The following is a 16246-nucleotide window of genomic DNA, read 5'->3' as shown; positions in this document are numbered from 1 at the left end:
ATACACAAGTGCAGACACTGACCTTCAGACAATATGTAGATGTGTTTACTGTATGGTCTATTTGGTGTAGAAGTCACACACGTCTTTTGTGTGTGTGTCATAGATTCTTTAGAGATTTGTTTTTCAAAGTTTTTATCCTAGTACTGTTAAATGTTTAGCACGTCAAACATGGTGTGAGAATTTTTTTTAAAGCTGTAAAAACAAGTTGACAACAAGTAAGACCTCATTTAGGTCTACACACACACACACAGAGAGAGGGAGAGAGAGAGAGAGAGAGAGAGAGAGAGAGAGAGAGAGAGAGAGAGAGAGAGAGAGAGAGAGACACACACACTAAAGAGTATCGGTTAGTTGAGAGTGGTTTGTTAAGTTGAGTGTGTTTGTTGTCAAGCCATCAGTTGTTGCAATAATACATTTACTGCAATGGGCTTTGGTCAGCTTCTTATGATGACTATTCTGATGTCCAAAACAGGTACCAAAACTCATTAACTTTAATTGAACTGTTTTTACTTTAGATAAACATGTTGATTATTATTTCTGTAATGATAACTTTTATAAAAAATGTATAACTTTTAAGTTGAATTTTAATATAACGTGCAATGTAAAATAACACTATACAGTAGAGGGAGAGAATTCAGGTGTTTATCCTTTAGCTTTTTACCTTAAAATTATTATATAAAAGAGTTTTAAAAGTTTATGTTCATTATATTTTTCCCACTAATATTAAACCCATATAAGCTATGGCATGACACAAATTTAACTGTGGGAATTATGTTGGTGACTAAAAGTATCCAAAAATAAATCAAAACTTTGTCATATTTTATCATTTGAAGTGCAGTCACACTTTGCCTAGAAATTGCAAAACCTACTCATGTAGTTTTATTAAGATGCTTCTTGAAGTTTCAACTTAGGATAAATTTGAAAGAATATTGAATGTGTTCACTTTCTTTATAAAGTAATTTAAAGAATTTAACCATACACCTTTAGATTAAACAACTTTTCAGTCTTTAGATCATAGATCTTTGTTAACATTTCAGTTTGACCAGTAGTGTATGTTTTATATATTTTATTATATTAACATAGCAATAAGAAATAAATAACATTTGATAAATAAGAAATAACATATCTCTTTCTCTCATCTAACTCTATGTTCTTGGTTCATCTGTGTTTAATCTTTTGTCATGTTATCATCACATAACAGATTTTGAAGTTACTGTATGTATGTATGTATGTGTCTTTACCTTCATTTTTCATTGTCTTTCTATCTTTAGAGTCCAGATCTGTGTTTGTACAAACAGGAAGCTCTCTTCAAATGGACATACAACATGAAAAACTGCCACAGTTTAAATTACTTACCTGGTTCAGTAATAAAACAGATGGTTCCGAAAATTTAGTGAAATTTACAAAAGGGGTATTTCCACCTAGGCAATATATAGAAAGAGTGAATTTCAACAATGAAAGCTTCTCTTTAACACTGAGGAACATGCAGAAGACAGACAGTGGGGTCTATGGAGCAAAAACAACGGGAGACGAAATAATATTTGTTGCTGAGTACAATGTACTGGTTATAGGTGAGTCTAACTATATTAAATGACTTTCATTGTTGCATACCAAACAATGTCTGATATAATTTATAATTTGTTAGTGTAAGCTAAGTTTTATAGCTAGAAAAAAATCTAATTAGGATTTTAAGTTAGTTACTGAGAATGAATATTATGCTTCTCATATGGCAGAAACCGTTAAACATTAAACATATTCATCATGCAAGTACTAAACTGTATGTATGCCAGTGGTCTCAAACTCCCGGCCCGCGGGCCATTTGCGGCCCGCCCTCCCCCTCTCTGTGGCCCGCGGCACCTTTCAACAATATAACATAATCTGGCCCGCAGAACGATTTTTATTCACTTTGTTTCATATTCATTTCATTTTTCATTTAAACGTTTAAGGGTTCGTTCACATGTTGCGTCTAACAACGCGTGTTAAAACGAGTCAAGGCGTTTCTTACTTTCTATGAGCCGCGCGCGCTCCGTGATTGCGAGCATACGAAATGCGTGATCGGACTTTAATTCCTCATCTGAACCTCGCGCCAATCATATCATTGTCACCATGCGATCAGTTAATCTGGTCGGGACTTTGTAGTGTTTGTCCAGAGAAGATTTGTTACTTCCGGGTGAATATCAGCTGTTACTCAGGGAAGTGGGACTCACATCAAAAAGTCACAGCTTCTAATGGAGACACCGCATAATATGAGGCAGAGCTGTAGATGTAATGCAACACATAAACTACAGATAAGAAAAATTGCCATCAAAGTGGCCAGGTTAAAAGAGGAAAGATGAGGAGAAACATACGGAAGATAAAAGGATGTATACTGCTATATATTAATGAAGTATAAAATATTATTATGTAGCTTGCTATGCAATTACACCTAGCAGTATTATAATAATAGTTCTAAGTTTAACTAGCTTATGTAACATTGACTATCCATTCAGAAATTTTAGGATCACTTTCACTTATTCATATTTTCCACATATAATAGCAAATTCATTAAAACTGTGGAATAACAAAGATGGAACATAATAAAGTCTATACTATGACTGTAAACAATCCAAAATAAATCAAAACACAAACACTTACTGATGGTAATTTTTTATAATAGTTTATAAATGTATACAGACATTTTATTTGTTAGTTTAGTGCAAGGTTTTAATAGGCCTTAGTTATTAAAGAGAAGGTTAAGAAATTATTTACTTATATAAAATAATGTATATTTTAAAGATTAAAACCACTGCTTTTATTATACATTAAATCATAGAATTTTAACAGTCAATTTACAGAAATATTGTACTTTTTTAACCTTAAAATAGCTCTGCGGCCCTCCGATTAAATGTCAATCTCAGAAATGGCCCCAAGCCAATTTGAGTTTGAGACCCCTGATGTATGCATTGATTTTACTGTATTGCTTTTTTAGGTACCGTATGTAGCACCAAGTAAATTGGCATGCTTATATATACTGTATATAATACTTATATTTACATTACTGTACGCGCCCGCCTGATTTTTGAAACTCCACGTACATTGTACGCTTAGGTTGCACATGAACCTACAGGAAAATGTAGTATGTAGTCTAGGAGATCTGTGAACATGTACGAGTCAAATAAACTATACTTTGTAAGGCTGTGCGTTCGACCATGCCCATACGTTTGCGTACATGTTAAAAACAGACCTATACTCCAGCCACTTCACGTATTTCAAATGTAGAGGTGCGGCAAGCGCGGGCAAATAGATCCAGGCCAGAGTATGTGAGCGGTGCGGAGTGGGAGCGGAGCGAGGAGTGGAGTGGCGTAATTTTGCCAGGAGCGAGGAGCGTTTTTTTTAATGTCGGAGCGTTGTGATGTTCTCTCGCTCCGAAAACGCTCCACTATCGCTCAATTACGAGTCAGGACTCGTCAGACTCCGGACCAAACCACTGTGAATAAAAACGGAGGGGGACTTAAAATGTTTCTTAACATATTTTGCATTCGTTTGCATTTGTATTGTTGTCTTACTAGTACTTTCACAAACATTTATATACACGACACTGGGAAACTACAACTCCCATGAGCACTCTGCACCAAGCGCAACGCAAAGGGACCATTTGTTGAGACGCGCGCGCGATCAGCGGAGCGTTGCGGACCAAAGCACCACCTTCCAGAGAGTGGGCGAGAGCTGATGGATTTGCGAATGCACAAGAGGACGCAGTCTGAGCGCATACACACTTCGGGAAATATAGAACAATTGCATGGAAGTGAATGAAGAGATATAATTGCGTGCACACTCTCAGGGCAAGAGCAGATAGAAATTCAGCGCAAGTGCTTGGCACCTGCGACTCGGCAAAAGCTTGTTTTTCTTAAAGTGAATACAGCATTGGAGATATAGCTTTAATAAAAAATGTGTTCAACCAGCCAGCATTTGTTTTGTTTAGATTCAGAATAGTTCTAGTATTAATATAAAAGTTGGCTTAAAGTGAAGGCAGTAGACTATATCTATATTTTTTCGTTTGGCTATTTGTCTAAATTAATATTTTAGTTTGTGATTTATTTCTTTTATTTAATGTAATGTTTTTCGTTTGATAATTTATTTTATATGAGGTTTTTCATTTAATCATTTATTTAATTTCAACACATTTTTTTGTTTTGCTTTGTTTAAAAGTGAGCTAAATGATAGCTTAATTTGTGCTAATATTAGCTATTTTAGTATGTGATGTTCTTCAGTTAATAACTGCGTATAAAATAAAAAATATGTTCAACCAGCCAGCATTTGTTTTATTCAGAATAGTTCTGTAATTAATAGCCTATAAAAGTTGGCATAAAGTGAAGGCAGTAGCTCTATATTTTTTCGTTTGGCTATTTGTTTAAATTAATATTTCAGTTTGTGATTTCTTTCTTTGATTTAATGTGATGTTTTTCGTTTGATTATTTATTTTATATGAGGTTTTTCATTTAATAATTTATTTAATTTCAACACATTTTTTGTTTTGCATTGTTTAAAAGTGAGCTAAATAATAGCCTAATTTCGGTTAATATTAGCTACTGTTTCAAATTCCAATAAAGTATATGATGTTCTTCTCTTAGTACTGCATATTCGTTGTTGTTTTAAAAAAACGGAGCGATTCGTAAGTAAGGACGGCGCGGGGAGTGAGCGAGGAGCGGAAAATTGTATACCCAGAGCGGAGCTTGAGCGGAGTAATTATGAAATGCTTTGAGCGCGGAGCGCAAATTCTTTCCACTCCACTCCGCTCACATACTCTGATCCAGGCAAAATGGTTCCAGGGCCCACCAGATATGTTGTCAGCCATGTCCAAGATATAAAATATCAGCATTTCAGGTTTTCATTACACCATCAATTGAAATGACAAACTTAGATGGGAGGACGGTGTATGGGGACACTTGGAAAGACTGATGTGACGGACTTGCATGTGTACATTTGGTTGCTCATTTCGGCAGAATGAATGAATGAATGATATATTTATTTAAGTGTCAAACACCATATGGTGCCCAGCCCTCATGGGCTTAATAGACACTACAGTAATACTTTCACCATTATCTCCAGATGGCCATAACATAACACAAAACGCATCCCAACACAATTGAACCACTAAAAATAAAAATACACATACAAACAGGGTCGGCTTTTCATATGGGATACAAAATAGTTTGCCGCCGATACCAGGCCTTTTCTATAAATTTTGCCAAACAAAAGACATCATTTTCAAACAGCCAACATAACATTTCCCCTTCATATTTCCAAAATATATCAGGATTTTTTAATTGAGCTGATTCAAACAGAGAGTTCCTTAAATCACAATATAAAGGACAATAAAAAACAAAATGAAATTCATCTTCCACCACCTGCAGCTCACAGAATTCACATAAACGTAAATGTTCAGGTATACCTTTAAATCGACCCACTTCCAATGCCAAAAGTAAGGTCCTAGTTTTCAATTGGGCACAGAGAGACCTTTGCCTTCTCTTCAAATTAAGAAAATATAAGGTTCTGTAACATAATTCTTTCTTAAAGTGAACATAATTTCTAAGTGTTGGCTTCTTCCATATATCCTGCCTCCATTGCTTTTTATATTTACTCAACAATCGTTGTCTGACAACATTTATATTACATTGAAGATTATTTTGGTACAGTACATTATATGCAAGTCAGACTCAGATAGTATTAATGAAACCTCTCCTGCCCAAGGATGATACTTTGCTCTGTCCCAATTAAACAATTTTCTAGTTAACCTTTCCTCTGGCAGAATAACAAGACGGTTCCATAATCGCAGAATTTCACACCTTTGCTTTACAATACATGGATCCCATCCTGGATCCCCATTAACCGCTACCTATGCTGCATATTTATGCACACCAAGAAAACATCTTAAAGGTGCAGTGTGTAAATTTTAGCAGCATCTAGTGGTGAGATTGCGAAATTGCAACCAACGGCTCAGTCCACTGCTCACCCCTCGCTTTTGAAACGCATAGCTACCGTAGTCGCCACCGGAAAAACATGTCATCGTCGAAGACAAAAATATGTTTGTCCGTTAAAGGTGCTCTAAGCCAGTGGTTTTCAAACTTTTTTAGGAGCGACCCTAATTTAAAAAAATAAAAATTATGCGACCCACACTCTACCCCCCTCCCCCCTTAGTAGCATGAAGCAGGGCGGGGCCGAAAGCCGTCATAGTGGAGTGAGCCCGGTGAAACGTGCACGCGCGCATCTGTATGTATTACCTATTGAGCAGACCCGACGCCAGACACAAATTCACGGATGGGCATTTCATTTTTTCAGGGGGCACAAATGAGATCAAACTCACTGCAATTCATAATATCATTCATTATGAAAATGGGCAAAAAACGAGGAAGAACTGACATACGCAACACAACGGAGGAGTCTTAAAGATTGGACCTAGCTTATACTGAAGCAGTCTAAAAACACGTCGCAGGGCTCGACATCAATGCTTGTCCGCTTATCAGGGACAAGTAACGTTAGATTAAAACGCCAATAACAATCACCAAAACACGCTAATGATTCTGCATCCTTTAGTCTCAATGACAACCGAAAGTGCATAATGTAATAACGCTAAGTTAAACAAATAAGTGCAGCAAACACAAAGTGAGTTAACACTGACAAAGTGGGTTAAACATACTGCGGTAAAAATGTGAAGTTTTTAATAACATGATACAGTTAAGCAGCATCACATCACGGTTGAAAATGTGACAGATTTCATTACATGAAAATGTAATTTCATTACAGTTCACTAAACAAGTAATTAATATTAAGCCACTTACATTTTAGACGCAATGTTGACTGTTTTTGTGGTTTCAGCAGCGAAAATAGTTCAAAGACAATAGCAGAACCATAACGTGTCAGTCTTACTGCAAAACTCAACCGTGTCGTAACGGTGGCGCTTTGCTTAGCAAACAACTAAACATTTCCGCGCTCACTTTCGACAAACCAATCAAATACATTAAAAATATATATTTTGTTAAATCAGACCAAACACATTTTTATTTTTATTTAGGAGTTTTTATTTCCCCTTGCATCATTTAAAAAATGGCTGTGACCCCGTGCGCAATTTAATCTGCTGTCTATGAATTTAATACAGTAAGCTGCGCACGCGTGACATGGGTCATGTGACACAGTGGTGGAGAATTTTTTTATTTAGTGTATTTAAAAGATATTTTACTGTGCTTTTATTCAAGTGTGTTGTAATTATTATAGTTTTTATAATAAAATTGAATAAATTATTTTAGTAACATTTTTTGAAATCTTTCTGGCGAGTGGCGACCCAGTTTTTATTTTCCGCGACCCACCAGAGGGTCGCGACCCAGGGTTTGAAAACCACTGCTCTAAGCGAATTGAAGCGTTTTAGACCATAAAACATTTTTTGTTACATACCGGAAACAACATCTCACTATCTGCTTGCTGCCTGTCCGCTGATCAAACTGTAAAAAAACGCGATCTCTGTAGACAGCCCAGGCTTCACAAACGGCAATATCAACAAATGGCCAAACCTAGCAGCACAAAACAAAACAAAGTATTCCAGCCAATAAACGACAAGAAGGATTTGGGGGTGGGGGTTGGGCGCGTTCATGAAAGCACGGAAGGGAGGGGGAGGGGGAGGAGTTAGCTACGCTCTGTCTGTTTGAAAACAGTTCAAACATCAACAGGAAGTGACGTCGCACATTATTCGCTTAGAGCGCCTTTAAGGGCTTCTGTAGAAACGTGGTGGCACAAAATGGCGACTTCCACATAAGGGGACCCTCATGCATGTAGATAAAAACATCTCATTCAAGGGAATGAGAACATAACGATTCATTATAAAAAGGTCGTTATACACCAATGATAATGTAGTTTTGTATATTATATTGCATTTCTGTCAAGACATCCTTTTAAAAATTACACACTGCACCTTTAAAGCACGGTTTTGAACAGAGTTACAATCAAAAACCTCTTCAAAACCCCATACTCCTGCAGCATAAAACAACACTGAATCAACCAAAGATTTATACAGTTAACATAAATCTGTACAAAATTTCATTACAGAAGTGTACAAGTTTGTTTTGCTTGGGGTAAAATTCATGTTACCATCCTTATATCTTTATATATATATCCAATTTTATGTCAATCAGTGATATTTTATGGTGATTTGCAAATTTGTCCATAGTCGTGCAATAGGTATTCTGGATGTATAAGGGGTGGGGAGTGGGGGGTGGTCGGTGGAGAGTTTATTTAGAATGCTTTTTAAGTAGTCACAAAATATATAAATTACCTGCCACAAATTTTAGTAAAAAAATCATATTCTGTAGGTTTATAATGGTCAAATTGTTATGAGATATTAGGATAATAGGAGGGTTAATTACAATTAATTTCAACTAGTGAGGAGTTGGTATATAAATTATAAAAATAAAGTTAATATAACTTTTGCTAATTCAACTTAATTTTTTATAATAAATAACAACTCTTTACCAGTCAAGAAAGTTGAAATTAACAGTAAAGTTTATTAAACTTAAAAATGTAAGTGCAATGTGTATATGTAGGAGAGGTGAAATTTTATCTCTGCAATATTTGCCTTGTTTACCTGAGCTGAACATATTTGCTCCAAAAAATGTTCTTCTATGGCATCACTGCGAAGCAACTTTACTTTCAAGAGTTATGTGATGACTTTATGCAAAATTTTCATACATTTGTGTTTTTCAGATCAAGTGGTGTCTCCTGTTTTGACTCTTCTAAACTATACCCTCATCAGTATTAACTCATGCGCTATAAATGTCACGTGTAGCAGTCCTGATCTCACACTCAGCTCCAGCTACCATAGCAACAACTGCAGTCAACAGGAAGTGACATCATCTGAACTTCACACCTTAACCCTGTATTGTAACAATGATATAGTTGCTTGCAACTCTAGTAACCCAGTCAGCTGGAAGAATGAAACCATAGACATTCAACAAATCTGTACAGCTCGTGAAAGTAAATAACTGAACTAATGCAACAAATGCCAACACACAGTTTTGGATATGTGCGGTCATACTGTATTACTGTAACTGTCTGTATTGTTACAGCTGTGATTCTAGAAGACAACTCAGAAGAAGACAGTAGATTTCCTTCACTTAACTTGCTTATAGTGATAGCTATCAGCGCAACAGTGCTGCTTCTAGCAGGAACGGCTGTATTGTATTGCTCTTACCAGAAGTATAAAAAAGGTATTTTCAACTCAACTTTAGTCTTTATTATTTATGAATAAAAAAAATCTAACTTTAATTTTAAGACATGTTTTATCTGCTTTATGGTTTTAGGTAAAGTTTGCATGCTTCTGGATGTAAGGCTATAGCAAGCAAAGAGCATACACACTGTAACACTTTCTGTGGTGATATTATTGATTAAGTGAATCTGATAAATGTATTATGATTTTCTATTTCAAACTGCTGCAGGTGCTGAAGAAAGTCATAACACAGTCTATGCAGAGGTTGGGGTAAGATTCTGTCTGAATTATTTGTGCACCAACAGTTAATATGCACACCTATTCATCATTTACAAGAATTGGAAATTTTCAGGTTTTTGATGTTCTGTACTAGCTGGCAGAGGCCAGGGCTGATAACTTGGATCCTCATAAAATGCTGTGTAGAGACTGTCTGAAGATTTTACTATAATATCTCAAAAGTGTGTACATGTGATTAATTGAACGAACATACCCACAGAAAATGCACAAACGATTCACCCTTCAGATGTAAAATCTATTAATCGCAAATCATCCTGAACTGTTTGCAGCTAAACAGTTTCAGATATCCACCTTTATATCACGGGTCTGTTGAATGCTGTATTCTGATTGGCTAAGAAATGTTCCGTGCATTAATTTCTGATAACCGCACACCTAACTTGTCAAATGTCTTAAAAATAGGCACCAGAGCAATGTTTGTGTAACCATGGTATAAGAGGAATAATTGACTCCGGCCCTTTGAATTATATTAAAATAATGCACACCACGGTGTCGGCACAACGCATTATTTTCTTATAATTCAATGGCCCGTCGTCAATTATTCCTTACTTAAACAATGCCTAAATAATGTCGTTGACATATAAAGCAGCCGTTGTCAATGTTTAAATCATTTTTGAGTGGCAAGAATATTTCTGAAATAAATTTCCTTGCTGTAATAGGACAAGTAAAAGTGTCTACAACTGTTTAGACCCTGACTTTTCCACTTCAAATAATTTTTTTATCATAAATATGATTTTTGGGGTGGATTTTTGCATTCAGAATTTATTAATTAATTTTGGACTTCTGTTTTTTATTTGTTGTGAGTACTTAGTGGTCATAAATGTCAATGTCAGTATATTGCTATAAAGAAGAAATTTGATGAAGGAGTGGTTTATTGTCTTGTTTTAACAGACTAATAATGAAGTTCAAGGAGTTCTAGAGATGTCAGAGAGATCAGCGAATCTACAAACAGTGTACAGCGTTGAATATAACAACATGCAGGTAAAACAAACAACGATTAGGTTTATTTATTATAGAGACACTTTTATTAAAAAAGTTTAGTGTCTAAAAATGCTAGGAAAGTTTTTTAATATCTGCTACAACATTTAAAACAGTGTTGTTTTTAAACATACACTCACCTAAAGGATTATTAGGAACACCTGTTCAATTTCTCATTAATGCAATTTTCTAATTAACCAATCACATGGCAGTTGCTTCAATGCGTTTAGGGGTGTGGTCCTGGTCAAGACAATCTTCTGAACTCCAAACTGAATGTCAGAATGGGAAAGAAAGGTGATTTAAGCAATTTTTAGCGTGGCATAGTTGTTGGTGCCAGACGGGCCGGTCTGAGTACTTCACAATCTGCTCAGTTACTGGGATTTTCACGCACAATCATTTCTAGGGTTTACAAAGAATGGTGTGAAAAGGGAAAAACATCCAGTATGCGGCAGTCCTGTGGGCGAAAATGCCTTGTTGATTCTAGAGATCAGAGGAGAATGAGCCGATTCAAGCTGATAGAAGATCAACTTTGACTGAAATAACCACTCGTTACAACCGAGGTATGCAGCAAAGCAGTTGTGAAGCCACAACACGCACAACCTTGAGGCGGATGGGCTACAATAGCAGAAGGCCCCCTTGGGCACCACTCATCTCCACTACAAATAGAAAAAAGAGGCTACAATTTGGACGAGCTCACCAAAATTGGACAGTTGAAGACTGGAAGAATGCTGCCTGGTCTGATGAGTCTGGATTTCTGTTGAGACATTCAGATGGTAGTGGATCTATCATGCCTTGTTACCACTGTGCAGGCTGGTGGTGGTGGTGGTGTAATGGTGTGGGGGATGTTTTCTTGGCACACTTTAGGCCCCATAGTGCCAACTGGGCATCGTTTAAATGCCACGGCCTACCTGAGCATTGTTTCTGACCATGGCCATCCCTTTATGACCACCATGTACCCATCCTCTGATGGCTACTTCCAGTAGGATAATGCACCATGTCACAAAGCTTGAATAATTTCAAATTGGTTTCTTGAACACGACAATGAGTTCACTGTACTAAATTGGCCCCCACAGTCACCAGATCTCAACCCAATAGAGCATCTTTGGGATGTGGTGGAACGGGAGCTTCGTGCCCTGGATGTGCATCCCACAAATCTCCATCAACTGCAAGATGCTATCCTTTAAATATGGGCCAACATTTCTAAAGAATGCTTTCAGCACCTTGTTGTATCAATGCCACGTAGAATCAAGGCAGCTCTGAAGGCGAAAGGGGGTCAAACACAGTATTAGTATGGTGTATCTAATAATCCTTTAGGGGAGTGTAGAACAAACCGTTGTGTATATGCATGGATGGACTATTTAAAAATAACCCAATGCTGGGTCGTTGTTACACATCCATAGCGTGTAATAACCCAACATTAGGTAATTTTTAAATAGTTCATGTATACATAAATACACATTTAAAGCATAAACATAAAAAATTAAAACAATAGGTCTGTAAATAAATGAACTGTATATGTAGGCACAGTTTGCTTTACTCAAAGCTACATCAATATCTTAGAAGTGAAGTTTTTGCCACAAAAGCTAACATGCACTTAGAGGGGTTTGCAGCCAAAGCCAAATTTGATAAATTAGAATGAAATGACAAAAGTGACATTTGTGAAAATAAGGCACCTTTTTATTGGCATTAAAGTGAAATTACTGAAACCAAACATATCCTGCTAAAAATGCTTATTTACAAGAAAACACATCAGACACACCTACAGGGTTTTGCATATGCACCTTTCATATACTTAACTGTTATTGTTTTGTACAGGTATACCTCAAAAAAGTTTGTCTTTAAAATTTCAGAGTCGACAAAAGCGGATTAGCAAGAGTGAACATCACATATACGATGAGTTTCCAGAAATGGTAGGAATAATAGTAGTGACTGAACTGACATTCCCAGTTACTGTAGTTACATGGACATAATTCCCTTATGTGGATTTGAAAGATTTTTTTGTAGTATTTCATGACCTAACAAACATTTTTTTTTTTGTCAGTAATGTGTCTTAAAAGGCTATTTAAAGGGGACATTTCACTTTTAAGAAGTCAAATAAGTCTTTGGTGTCCCCAGAGTGCAAATGTGAAGTTTTAGCTTAAAATACCATAAAGATAATTTATTATAACATGTTAAAATTGCCACTTTGTAGATGTACGCAGAATTGTGCAGTTTTTTGTGTGTGTTCTTTAAAATGCGAACGAGCTGATCTCTGCATTAAATGGTAGTGCCGTGTTGAGCTGATGTCTCATCACAAGAAAGCCAAATGCCTATTTTTTCACATGCTTGTTGAGAATGGTTTACCAAAACTAAGTTACTGGGTTGTTCTTTTTCACATTTTCTAGGTTGATGCATTGGGGACCCAATTATAGCAGTTAAACATGAAAAAAGTCAGATTTTCATGATATGTCCTCTTTAAGTGATTTTTCTTCTCCTGCAAATATCCTATTATATATAATATATAATTTGTGTGCTACTAAACAGACTTTTTCCCAGACTAAATATTATGTGTTCATAGATGTGCCCAAGGGTGCAGGGATGTGATAATAATCCTCAGACCACATACTGCAAAGTGGGACAACACCGAAGGCCTCCAGATCTTACAGAAAACAATCTTTCCATTTATTCAGTGGTGTCTAAATTGCCAGAACCTGTGGATTGACAGATTTTAATGTGTGGTTTGTATGCTGTACTTAACGTTGTATGTTGTATTACTTAAAGCAGATGTTGTAGTATTGAACATGTCACCATTATTCTCTGCTAACATATTTCTTCATGAAACTTTCACCAAATGTTGGTAACAGCCCATGCAATTCACAAATGCAAAGAAATCAAACCATAGATGTCCATAAAGTATGTGTAATTATGTAAAATGACACAGGCAAAAGTATCGGACCACTGAAGAAAATGCGGTGCAAAAGGTCGTGGAAAGCCAAGTAATAAATCCTTGTTGTCTCTCAAAACCCCATTTTCAGTGCAACTAATAACAGCTGGTTCAGTCTCAACCGATGGCCTATGAAATTGTCTCTAATTACCAAGGTTCAATACTTTTCTGGACATCATTGGTTTGATTTTTTTTGCATCTGGTTATTTTACCCGCTGTATACCATATATTGTTTCTATGCATTTAAATTATTTGAACATTTTATTGTAATATATCATGTACATGCATTATTAAGGGTTTTGTTTATTATCCTGTGCCATAGGAACACTGACCTATAGGGCACAAAAATTCACTGTATAGGAGAAAGGAAATGATGACTGAGGCTGTTAGCTGCTATCATCTTGCCCAACATCTCCTTTAGTTGTCTATTGAAGATAAGAGAGTCATACATGTGTAGAATAACATGAAGATGAATAACTGATGACAGAGTTGTCATATGTTTTTTACTTTGAGATCACATGTATGGCACTTTGTGGCTAAAGCAGAAGTTGGTTTGGTTTATGTCTATATCAGTGTTGTTTCTCTTCTGTTTTTATTATTAATTATTTATTAACTCTGTTTAACTTGTCACACAGACATATACACAGAAACTGTTGAGCATGAGTGGGAGGTTATCTTTTCTTCAGATGACTCGGACGGAAACTTTGGTTAACTTTTTAAAACATATGCTTCCCCCTGAGCCTCATTGATCATGTGACTCATGTCACTCTTTGTAAAGCTTATTTTTATCTGGTTATAACTAGCATGCATTCAGTGTGAAATTTGCAAAAGGTGTTCAAGAGGAAGGATGTGGTTCAGAGATTGAGTGTTACCAGCAACGTTTAAAGTGTTTGACTGCAAACAACTGTATGTTCTTTTATTATAACAACACATTTTATTAAATCTCTTTTTGATTTAATTTTGTAAATTAATTTTAATGTAAATGTACACACACACACTCTTAGAACGGATGTGTTAAAAACAACACATTAGTGTTAGTTTAGGGACAAAACACTAAATGCGTTGTCCCAGAATCCACACATATCTCTGTGTTATAATTTAACTCAACTTTAGCACAAAATCAACACAAAATGACACAGAAACACTTTACACTGCATTAACACATCCTTTCATAGAGTGCACATTTACTTTATTTATCTATGAATGTAGAAATTAGTATAAAAAGCTAAATAACTGATTGTTTAAAGTGGTTAAAGGGCTCTCAGTTAAATAAATCTTTCCAATAGCTTTGGTCTTTCTTGTATTTTATTGATGAAAATGTCTCATTATTTCTGCTTTATAACGAAGGATCAGTAAGGCTGAACTGAAGTTCACAAGTTTGACACAACTTCCTTTAAACTCATAAACCAGGAAGTTCAGCATCAGCCATTTCACAGTAACATATTGTCGTTCTTTAACAATGGCAGCACATCATCTATTACTGTCCTTCATACTCTTCTTCAATTCAATCACAGGTTAAAAAAAATAATTGTGCTATTTATAAATTATAATGATGATATTTGCAGTGCTGAATAAACAATGTAATAGTCTAATTGGATATATGTCATATTTATCGATCAATCTGTGACGTGTGTATAGGTGTGTTAGCAGTGAAATATGGCAGTGTAAATGTTTTTACTTAGTATCTAAAATTGAGCCGTATTTTAAAAAACACATTGATATATTAATTTACACATCATGGGATTACATGCGGCACAGGGGGTTACAATCATACTGCTTTCATTTTTCCTTTCTTGTTTTTATTTTCTAACAATTTTTTTTAATAGAGGTTAAATTTAGTTTGTTTATTATGTTTATTTTTCAATTTCTGAGTTGGGTATGTAAGTCAACAAATCCAAAATTATATTATTTTATTCACTGTCCCGTTGCTTAAAAAATACTTTAGAATGACATAAGTTTAAGTCATTAATGACATTATTTTCATTTTTGGGCGAACTATTCCTATTAAGTATCCACGCTGTTCCCTTTGGGGGTGGGGGCAAAATCAAAAGCCACTTATCCAGTATGTAAATACACACAGACAATGACGCCCCCCCCCGCTGCTCGCTAGAATCTCCGGAAAAACCAGCCGATTTCACCGCAAAATGTACGCTTTGCAATGTACAAAAACTGCTATCTCAAACATGGAGAGGCTTCTTCGTGATCTCAACTAACAGATTCTGCAAAAAAAGGAAAATCACAAATTTTGGAACTTTCTTTCACATTATCTCAAAAGTTATGCTGCAGACTTTTGTCACTGGTTTCCGTGACGGGTTCATATATATATATATGTCACCGTTCGAGACCAGATGGCCGAGCTGACTAAAAAACTGGTAGGAGAGCTGCGCCTAGGGCCGGGAAGGAGAGAAGAAGGACCCGCCCCCCGAGAACGGGTGTATTCCGAACGTGGCAGAGACTCGACGAGACGGCCCTACCAGGCTAATCGGCCCAGGTTCGAGTGGGACGAGCAGGGGAGGCCGATCTGTAATCCCTGTGGAACCGCAGGTCATGTGAGTCGGCAGTGCGGCCCACGAAGAGCCTCCGAGGGGGGTTTTTAGGACGACCGGCCACAGTGGGTCATGTGGTCGGAGCCCCCCAAATTGACCCTCCTAGAAGAATGGAGTCCAGGGACAGGATGATCGGGCTCAGCCCGACGGTGGAGGTGCAAGTATGTGGAGCTACGGTTCAATACCTCGACAACACCGGTTCCCAGGTCACCCTATTCTCCGAAAGCCTGTCCCATGAGTTGTTTGGAGCCCAACCCGTACACGAAACTGAAGCTC

The 16246-nt window shown here is 36.5% G+C and overlaps 1 protein-coding gene across 2 annotated transcripts; it reads left to right on the top strand.

Moving 5' to 3' along the window:
* The first annotated feature begins 367 nt into the window (after positions 1–367).
* Positions 368–14702, top strand: LOC135767165 (uncharacterized). Of its 2 annotated transcripts, XR_010541914.1 has the most exons (9): positions 368–469; positions 1269–1568; positions 8728–8997; positions 9090–9230; positions 9324–9346; positions 9459–9499; positions 10415–10504; positions 12352–12411; positions 13059–13134. XR_010541914.1 is itself a non-coding variant. In XM_065276823.1 (8 exons), exons 1-8 carry the CDS (start codon positions 421–423, stop codon positions 13200–13202), a joined length of 1095 nt encoding a protein of 364 aa, XP_065132895.1. In that variant the 5' UTR covers positions 368–420; the 3' UTR covers positions 13203–14702. The 2 variants fall into 2 exon arrangements, 1 of the variants encoding a protein (XP_065132895.1); XM_065276823.1 differs by lacking the exon at positions 9324–9346 and having other exon boundaries at positions 13059–14702.
* Positions 14703–16246: the final 1544 nt, after the last annotated feature.

Source organism: Paramisgurnus dabryanus, chromosome 6 (assembly GCF_030506205.2).
Source record: "Paramisgurnus dabryanus chromosome 6, PD_genome_1.1, whole genome shotgun sequence".
Taxonomy (NCBI): Eukaryota; Metazoa; Chordata; class Actinopteri; order Cypriniformes; family Cobitidae; genus Paramisgurnus; species Paramisgurnus dabryanus.
The sequence above is the reverse complement of the archived record's forward strand: the minus strand, read 5'-3'. Positions and strand labels throughout refer to the sequence as shown.